The sequence below is a fragment of the Lonchura striata genome, chromosome 13 (assembly GCF_046129695.1).
Source record: "Lonchura striata isolate bLonStr1 chromosome 13, bLonStr1.mat, whole genome shotgun sequence".
In the NCBI taxonomy this organism is placed as follows: Eukaryota; Metazoa; Chordata; class Aves; order Passeriformes; family Estrildidae; genus Lonchura; species Lonchura striata.
In genome coordinates this window covers 20,119,716-20,130,103 of record NC_134615.1, presented here as the reverse complement: position 1 = coordinate 20,130,103, position 10,388 = coordinate 20,119,716, and the positions used below count along the sequence as shown (strand labels likewise).

Here is a 10,388-nt window from a genome sequence, read left to right as displayed (position 1 = left end):
TTACACCACAAGCTTCATGTAGGCTCTTTCATCCTCTACTTATTATGGACCACATGAAAAAAAAAACAAAACCTTTAGATTCAAAGCCTAAAAAGCATCAGCAATGGGCAGGAGCTGGAGGTGGGTCTCAGTGACAGAAAGCTGCTGGGGCTTGTAGTCAAATGTTTGCTTCAACTGCTGCCCTCCCTCCCCAGCTTCCTCTATTCTCACAGGTATTAAAAGGCTATTTTCAGAGATATTCTACCTTTATGTGGCTCTGTCACTTTAGATAACTTCCTAGAAGATCTAAAATACAACCTGCAGGAATTTCAGCAAGGTAGCAGGCTTTAGCTTTACACTGGAACAAAAATTCATTGGTTAGGAGGCATGTTTTCAGTTTTCAGTGTTGTTTTTGCAGTTCTTGTGCCTGGCTGCTCTCTCTAAGCTCAGCTGATGGTGGTGGTGATCAGGTGAGGCAGAAAGGAAATGCACAAAAATCCATGAGACCTCCTGGCTGCAGTCCAGCCTGGGGACATCTGTTCTGGCTTTGGCTCAAGGCAACCTCTGTAATGGAAATGGGGCTTTAGACAGCAAATTATTGTTGTTACCTGAATATTCACTTCTGCTTTCCTGTGTGAGCAAAGTTTTTTTTTGTGTGGTCAAACCATCCCTGGAGTGTCCAAGACCAGGCTGGATGGGGCCCTGCTCTGGCTGGAAGGTGTCCCTGATCTTTAGATCATTCAAAAGATGATTTTGAAGGTCCCTCCCAACCCAAACCATTCTCTATGATTCTATTTACCTCTCAAAGCTCCCAATCCTCATTCTCAAACCCCATCATGGTGAGGTGAAGGCTGCAATTTTTCTCCTTCACTAAGAACATCCTGGGGTTTCTGATGTTCAGCACAGGTTATTCCATTCCTTTACCAGTCTGGAGGTCATTCTATGGCCCTCCAATCCTGTGGCAAGGTCTAGGTCCAGACAGAAGGTAAAAGCCCATACATCCTTTATTTGAGCATTTCACAAATAAATTACAAGTTTCTTTGCAACCACGTCATAAATCAAAACGTTTATTTACACCTCAGAAACAGCAAGCGATTCAGCAACTAGGGCCCAAAGGAATGAGTAACTGGAAAAGCAGCTGAATTAAGCATCTTGAAAATGAAACCAAATGTTTTCCTCCTTGCCTGGACTATTACAAATGAAAAAAAAAAAAAAAATCTCGATGGTAACTTAAAGAACTGAAAGGGACAGAGGTTGTTGTGGGGTAGGTGTGGTTTTGCAGGAGGGTTCTGGTGGAAATGGCAGCAACAACACAACTCGTTTGTGCTGAGTTCCCCATCACAGTCCCCAGACACGGGTTTATTCCTCAGGCAGGGGTGTGTGCACATCCAAACACCCAGCCTGGCTCTAGCCTGCCTTCATTTCACCCCAAATCACAGAGTGCAGTCACTTGCTGATGCAGAGGAGGAGTGTCACGCTCAAGGCTGGATGAAACTTTCCCAAACAGCATTCCCACTGAAAGCTCAGGAATGAGGAATTCTGGCTCTAAACCCTTCCCTTCCCACTACTGGTGACCTGCTGATCCACAGACAACTAAAAATGAGTCAGAAAACAATGATGCATATCTTCAACTGATGCAATTGTGGTACGAGGGCACAGCTCAGGGTAGCAGAAACACAGCAGGAGAGTTGAGATAAGCCTGGGGTTTTGTGTGTGGGCTGTTTTTGCCCTTTTTATTTGCTTTAAATCAGACTGGTTCAGTGCATGTAGCCCATGCTGTCCCTTATCTCATGAATTCATCCCTAATTGAGGGAATTAAACTGCTTATTCCAAGTCCCCCCGTGTTGAAGCAATCTCCCTCCACCTGCATATATATTATATATATATTTATATGTGTATATCTCTATATATCTACATATATACACACATAGCAGTTGTGCAACTAGAAACTTTGCACTGAGAGTGGGGGAGTGCATCCATCCCACTGGGACAAACCCAAACCAGCTCGTGTGTCCTGGGGTGGGGCAGGAGGCCAGGGCTTGTGTGCTTTGTGCAGGCAAGACTCAGCTCTAGCTGCTTGAAAGAGAATAGCTATAATGATAATTACTGATGTGCACTGCATGTGACTTCTGAAGATTACAGAGCACAGAGTTAACTGAAAGGAAGTAATTGCTATTTTATTTTTCTTTGTATTTTCATTGGACTGGATCTCTCAGACAACAGAGTTTCCAGAGATGCAATAAAGGCAAGACAGGAGCAGAGTTTTGCTTTAGATTTGGTGTTCTCAAGCCAATGTGACTTTAATATAGGTATTTTTTTTTAATTAAATAAGACATTTTTCAACCTGTTCTGACAGCAACTTAGCCTTTAGGCCAAGTGATGTAAAATCATTTGTGTACAGAATTCTGCTCCAAGTGAATTAGTAACATTTGAGAAGAAAATTGGCAGCTTTCTCAGTCTTTCAGAGAAGAGGCCTTTGCAAAGGAAAGACAAAAGGTGTCAGTGTAATCAGATGTCTTTTTGTAGTGATAAGGCATTTAAGACAGGGCCCTACAAACTGCTTGTAAGTCCATAATTTAATAAATGAGGTTTGTATTATAGTAATCCAAAAAATGACTATGTAAGAGAACAGAACGAATTATTTGACCCCATCCATTTGAAATAAAGGTTAAACCAAATTATTCTGGGAGCCTTAGAGATGCCTTCAGATGGTCATTGAAGGGCACGAGTCACCTGTGGGTAGCTGGATGTGACAAACCCAGACTTCTGATAAAGTGTAAGCACTCAGCAATCCTGAGACAAACATTGCAGCTTTACTGTTCACAGCCAACCAGCAAAAAGCAATATGTGGGGAGGGAAAACTTCACCTAAATCTGATGAACTGAACCTCAGTTCTGGTGATGGAGCTGCTGTTGGATTTCCAGCAGTGTAAACATGATGAGAACAAGGCTCAGGGACTTTTTTACCAGTGTTCCACCCTTACCTCATTTTCCTCCACACCCAGCAAGAAATTCAGCTCATTTCCCAATTTTTGTTTTTTTTTTACTCTTCATACCTACAGCTACTGAACAAAATGGACATTAATAAATGCACACAGGCATACTGGAAAAGCATGAGGAGCACAGACCAGGGTTCAATTAGCAAGCACACCAAAAATGAGACCTTTCTTTTGCTAATAAACCCCTCTCAGTGATTGTTGTTCCCAATTTTTGTTTCAACAGCACAGAGCCTTTTCAAGCGAAATGACTTTTACAAATAAAAAGTTTTGTGCATGTTACAAAATGATAATCAGCAAGTCCACTGCCTTTCCAAATCCAGACAGCATTTATGTATCTACAAACACAGACTGAAATAACTGTTGGTGGGGCTAAAACAGCTGGGTAGGAATATGGGGTATGTTATAAAAACAGCAAACTTGGCTGAACGAATGTTAAACATAACCAACTATTAGAAAATAATACAACCACTTTTGTAAGTTTTCTGCTTTTTTCTCTATATTGTAGAAAAATGGATGAATCACTGTTGCTCCTTAGTTTCGGGAGATGGACTTTTTTTTCAGCCAGAGGTGACACCCTTTATTCGGGTGGGAAAACTCAGAGTCTGTTGTGGTTCCTCACTTGTGTCACAGCATGAATGTGCCACAGTCTCTGTTAAATGGGGAGAAACTTGAGCATGGCAGCTTCATCTTCCTCCTGGCATGCCTGGGTAGGCCAGGGATGGGCTCCCTGGGGAGCCTGGGACACCTGGGAAGGCCTGGGAGGCTTTAATGTGGGAGCAGAAATAAAGGGAAAATGGGAATGGAGGCTTGGCTGCACCTCGGCTCAGAGATCAGCCAGGCTCTGACCTCTCTGCACATCAAAATTCTGCAGTGGATCCAAGAAGAAAGCTCTTATCCTTGGGCACAGGGTGGTAGGAAGAGTCTTCCCTTTGCTCGTAGTTCCAGGCAGAAGAGTTTTCTCTTTGTTCCTCATTTTGGCTGCCCTTGGAGTGGTTCACCAAACGCTCTGTGAGCCTTGGTTTAAAGCAGGGAAGGGCAGATTTTTCTGGCATTTGACAGAAATTACACCAAAGTCAAGGGGGGGGGGGGGTCTTTCCAGAGGTGGGTTTGACTGGGTGGAGAGAGGAAAAAAGCAAGTAGAAAAGAGTATTTGTGGGGGAGGGTAATATAATTTCTTTTATTCAAGATAGAGGTTTTGTAGCTCAAAGCACAGGGTGCAGAATATCTTTGGGTGCATTCATTGAACATACACGCTGGAATTCCAGAGGTGCCATACAGTAGTGAAATCGTTCCTTTTGGAAAAAATTTGCTTGAAAATAATATCTGTATTTTTTTTTTTTTAATACAAAAGATGTGATTGTTGATGGCAAAGCAGCAGCATGGGGTCCATACAAGGCATGGGCAGGGAGGGAGGACCAGGAGCGTGCCCATGTCAATGGTGGGGATCAGGCACTTCCCTGCTGGAGCTGCCAAAAGCCTCTCCTGGTGTCCTTGACCAGCCCCCACTGACCCTCAAGTGCCACCTTGGTGACACCAAGGCTCCTGCAGGGACCAGGGGCAGATTTCACTTGGTCAGGACTGCAGGAGTTAAGCTGGAAGAGAAAAACTGCTCTGAAGGCAGCTCATATCTTATCAAGAAATCTACAACGTTAGGAAAACTCACAACACAAACTCATTTTTCCTCTGTCGCTGTTGTTATTACTCCTTTTGATTAAAAAAAAAGAAAAAAAGGAAGAAAGAAAAAAAAACCCAACCTGTTTCATATTTGGTATAATACAGGAAGTCGGAGAAAAGCTATTGTACAGCAAATTTTAACCACCAACACACATTTAATATCTAGTGTAGCATTATGGGAAACTAAATGTATGTCTGGACTTATTTTTAATGTTTCCAAAATTCTTTACTATTGAAACATATATGTGGGGTGGAAGATATGCTCATACTCTCACTGTAGTAAGGATGCCATCGAGTATGACCCATTATTACTGTAAAAATGCTAACTAAAGAATGCAGCTGCAAAGTTCTATTGCATAAGGAAGCTTTCTTCTTTAAACTTTAAATAAGCAAGTTTATTAAAATATTCTAAGACACTTACCTTACCCTAGTTACTGGCAAGCTCTAATAAAAGCCACAGTCTGTCACTAGTATACTTTTTGTGTTAATTTTATAAAAATTTGGTGTGAGCTTTGATGGATCATTTACAGTTTATTAACAAGATGATCATCTTCATACAGTTAGAAGGATTTTTTTTTCTTGACCTTACATGCTCACAGAATAAAAAAAGGATCCATATTCATAGAGAACAAACACCCTTTTTTTCCCATGTCTGCAAACAGGTGTGGTAAGTTTACACACACAAAGAAATGCTCTTGTTACTCTTAACTGGAAACTGTGTGTACGTGTGTATGTATGTATATATATATCCAAAATGATGGATTTGTGTGTTTGTGAGGGTATTTCCAGAACAGGGCACCCGTGCTGCTGCTGGCACAGAGGCTGAAACAGAGATCAGTGCTCTGGCAGGCACTGAGAGCTGCTGCTGGACTCAGCTTCTCACCTGCACAACTGATAAAAACATTTTGCCACCTGCCCCAGCCAACGTTCCAGCCCTTTGGCCCTTCAAACCTTGACACTTGGCTGCTCCTCCTGCATCCTCAGCTCCCTCTGGGGCCCAGCTCAGACCAGGAACAAGCCCTGGGGATTTGCATTTCGTGTTTGCTGAACCTGAGCTACGAGAAGGGCCATGGCAGAGCCCGGGGTGGCCACAGGCTCGCTCCTCCTGGCCGCGCTCTGAGCAGCAAGCCCAGCAGGTTTAGCCATGGTGGGACAGCTACAATTCATCTGTGGCTGTGTTCTTCTGCTCCCTCCTTTCTCACCCTCCAGATGAACATTTTATAAAAGCTAAACCTGTGGTATAACTCTTCTCTCTATATAAATATATATATATACATACACTCATACATATACAAATACTAACCCACAGACAAAATATTTTCTGAACAGTTGAATAGCAACAAGTCAACAGATAGAAAAAAATGGAGTCAATCTGGTTTTGTTTTGTTTTTTTGATTTTTTTTTTTCCTGCTCCCCCAAGGTTGGGTTTGGATGTCATGGTCTTTTAACATTCAGAGTAAATTTTGAGTAAACCTTGTGTCCTGCAGGAGGAATCCGGGGCCAAAGGGCAGAGGGGTGGAGGCTGTCGAACACCAAGGTACAGTCGGACAGATTGAGTGAGATTGCAAACTAAACTGGAGCAACTGAGGCCGAGGAGTGAAGAACAGTCATTGTAAACTGCAATCTTCAGATCTGATGGTTTTTTTCCTTTCTTCTCATTGCCATGGCAACTCGGTAGGACAGCTTCAAATGGCAGGAATTCTTACAGACCTAAAGGATGAGATGGGGGTGAGTATTGCCATGCAAATCACAGGATCTTTTAACTGTTTGGGGTTTTTTTTCCCCCAGTCAAATTCCTAGTTGGGTGCATGAACATTGCCAGTAGTTAATATCGATTATCTGGGTCCAGAAACAATTATTTGTGAGTGCAGAAATTCCTAGAGGAAAGCCCAAAATGTCATGTGGGGCAGTCAGAGACCTTTGTGGTGCAATTCTGGAAGATGTGGTGAGAGGATAAATCCTGAGCCAGGATCTGATTCCCCTCCTTGGGCACCTCCATCAGTTCCATTTGTGCCCAAGGAAATGCCAGCCCTTCCCTCTCTGCACACCCTGACAAGCAAAGAGCAAACAAACAATATCTTTTGAAAAATAACACTCTAATAGAGCCTTATATTTTCTGAATATACCAGGGAATAAAAGGCCTGGTGTATCACATTGATGTTGCTACAGAACTATAAGATTTTTATAGGGTTTCTAGTAAATAAAGTGAATGTGGCACTTGAATTCTGTTTTAGATGGACACCCTGATAATACCAAGGCAGTGAAGAAATTCAGAAAGGAGAGTTCAGGAGCAAATCTAACATTAGCTGTAGCTCACACTGAACCTATAAAACCAAGGGAAAGACACATCAAAACTCAGCAAATTTTTGTCAACTATTCATTGTATCTGTACACTTAAAAGATTGTGATATTGCAATATTGACGGTTTTGTCACTACCACAGAAATGTAATGGTCAAAGTTAGATGCTGGTTTGTGGCCTTTAAAAATTTTTAATGATCTGTTTGCCTTTTAGGGCAAATCAAATGTAATATAATTATTGATAAGGCTGTTTTGTTTTATCTGTTTCTTTCTTGTTATCATTTGAACTGATGTCAATATTGAATTTTGAAGCAATGCAGGCACCTGGATGCCAACAGCTGCCTGGCCCCTTCCCTGCAGCACTTCAGTTCTGGTAAACAAAGGTAAATAAAGCAAATTAAGTGCAAGAAATCCATAGAGGTGCTGATGGATGGGGCTCACTGAAGTGAGAAGTTTAACTGAGATTTCCAAATAGGACAAAAATCTGGAATTGCTTGGCATATGGATTTTTAGCCTGCTGCTGAAAGAAAAGGTCTGGCCACAAAATCAGGATCCAGACTCACATATAGGAGATTTATGGTCATGACTGCCAAAGTCTGGATGTATTTGGATTAGGGAGGCCAGCTAGAACTAAATTGTCGTAAACAACCTGATCTCCTGGGTAGTGAAAAGAAAGAATTTGAGACTCTGATCTCACAGACAACCTGAAAAATAGCATTTCCAGATCCCAAGCTTAGTGTCATTAAAGGGCATTTGTTTAATCCTGGCTCAAAGGGGCTGACACTGGCTCTGGGATTGATGAAGCTGCTCTGGATCCTTGGGACATCCTTGGGGGTCTTCCTGCTAAGGACAGGCACTTGGACATGATGAATGAGCAGCAGCTGTGGAGCTGTTCCTGTGCAATCCACAGGCTGAAACGTCACCAGAGAAATCTGTCAGCACAAAATTTATGAATACGCCACCAACTCGAGCAGCCACTGAGCTGCTTCACCAACAGCCTGTAAATAAAGGGCAGGATTTGATGATTTATGTGCACACCTGAAGAAAAGCTTGTATATTTTACATTATATTGACAGACATAATGAATGTTACTACCTTTCATACACATTGTCTGATGTACAAAAACTAGTTGAGTTAATCTTTAATTATGACTCTTTCTCCTTTGCTATTTTTGTATCTATTGAAAGCCAATTTGTCTCTCACAAGGAATTCTTGCCCCTGCCTCTGCAAGAACCACCCCATTCTTGACTGTTTTTACCTCAAAGCTCTACAACCCTTGCCCAGATTTTCTTCCATTGAAATTGCTTCTCAACTTGATCCTTTATTGCTTTGAACCATTTAATCACATGCCTGAAAATCTGATGTTCCCTTGGCTCCTGGGACTTTCTCCTCCCATAATTTTACCATGATTTCTCTAATCACTTTTCCAGCCTGTCCTTTGCTCTTGTTCCTCCAGTTCATTTTTTTAAGGAAACCTTTTTTTCCCCCACTTTGGTTTCTTCCCATTCTCAGTGCCACCATCCTTTCCTGCTCAGCAATCACATCCGTGCTGACACTTCAGAGCTCTCACTCTCTTTTCCCACTTTTCCATTTAGTCTAAAATGTCAGCCTCTAGCTCTGATAACTTTTGGATGTTTTCCTGACAGCTCTGCACAGCTACAACCCAGCTCTTAAATCTTCCCCCTAAAGCACTCCCTTCTTTGATTGCTCAGGACAACACCATCATCCTGCCTCTTGTTCAAGCCTGAAAGCACAAACAAACCAGAGGAGGTTTTTGTCATGGAATCTCCTTTCTAGGTCTAGGTCTGTATATTTAGGTTATGTCAATCTAGAGGATTCTCTCTCACAGGTTGTCCCAAAGGGCTTTTTGTAGCCATTCAAACAGCTAAATCCCCTACCCAGGCTCTCACTTAGCAGGTTTACAGCATCTTTTCTGAGCCCTTGACAAATTGAGCTGCTCTGTGCTCATCTCCTGCCAGCCTTGTGCTCTACAGAGCATTTTCCTGCTCTGCCACTTTGACAAAACCTCTGTAGCTGTGGCTCCTTCACTGCCTCTTTCCCCCTGCACATTCCTGGATTTTATCCTGCAGGAAATTTCTGGTTTTCCTCTCATTCACAGCCCATGGTGACAACTTCCCCTGAGGTGTGCTCAAACAAACCTGGACCCCTTCCACAGAAAGCTGTGTCCTAACATCTGCTGGCACTTCCACCAAACTCTTGGCATTGGCAGAGGGTGCCAAGACTGCTCTGAATTCACCTAAGCCTTGGCCAAGGCTGTGTTAAAATAATTATTCCAAACACTGCCTGGAAGCCATTACTGGTGATTGACCCTTTTGCACAGGTGGATTACTAAAGAAGTAATTATTGCCTTTGGAAATCAGATTCAACACTCAAAATTATGGTCTGTGAAGTTTCAGTAGACCACCACCTTTGGTAAGTAAGAACATGCAAGATCAAATCAATCTTGGTTCCTTCTATTGCACACAAAATGGATTGGGAATTGCTTCTGTCTAGAGAGCATCATCAGTCTTTTAGTTTCTGTGGTTAATAACTGAGTGCAAATTACAAATTTACTTTCTACAAAGAGTCTGATAAGGTCATGTAAGGTGTTAATTGGACAAACATTCTGGCCAGTAACTCCCTTAGCACAAAATCTACAGGAATCACGGATAGCCAAAGTATTGCCTGGAAAACTCAACCCTGAACGTGAGGAAATCCACTGAAACCAGCACAACTGCTCTGTTTTAAACTCACTGGGGAGCTCTGAGCCTCTGCTGCATATTTAAAATCTCTCTCTTCTCCCACCTAGATTTCCAGTGTTCATTGTTGTTTTCTGTATAGGAATTGTCATTCTCTTGTTAGCTTTTATTTTTATTTATTGTCCCCCATAAAGAAGAAACAAATGAAAGTTCCAGAAATGCTCACACAGAGCCAAATTTTTAGATTCTGCTTCTTATTTGAGCCCTAGCTCACCTGGTGACTTTTTCATTCACTTTGATGGGGTTGCATTGGTTTTTAATTTTGTTGTTACCCATTTTTATGTATTTTATAGCACAGACAATTTATAGTTTGCAGCTGGCAATAGCCCATAAAATATATTAATATTTAAGGAATACTGTGAGCATAAAATGTGCAAATAATGTGTGCAGGGAGCACATTTGCTGATCAATGAGAACTATTTCTTTTAAGAACTTAATTCTCTGTAAGCCTGTGCCTGGCAGGTTTAGATCTGCACATTAATGATAATTAGGCCTAGTAGTTATTTTATTTTCTTTTTATCAGCTCTGTCTTTGTATCTGGCCTCAGCACTCAGGAATTATTACACCTTCTGTGTTGTTTTAGATGTGATTTGACAGAAATTACCTACAATGAGTGATTTGCTGCCCAAGGCACTCAAGCCACAAACATGGGGTGGGAATTTTGCTCTTATTTTGTCCC

The 10,388-nt window shown here is 41.9% G+C and overlaps 1 protein-coding gene across 1 annotated transcript in view; it reads right to left on the bottom strand.

The window, feature by feature from the left end:
• Positions 1–965: 965 nt before the first annotated feature.
• The window catches only part of CDH13 (cadherin 13), a 462,820-nt gene continuing 453,397 nt past the window's right edge, over positions 966–10,388 (bottom strand). Inside the window, exon 14 of the mRNA XM_077786380.1 lies at positions 966–6,361. Coding sequence (XP_077642506.1) covers positions 6,354–6,361 — 8 coding nt within the window. The 3' untranslated portion in view covers positions 966–6,353. The remainder of the gene's footprint in view (positions 6,362–10,388) is intronic.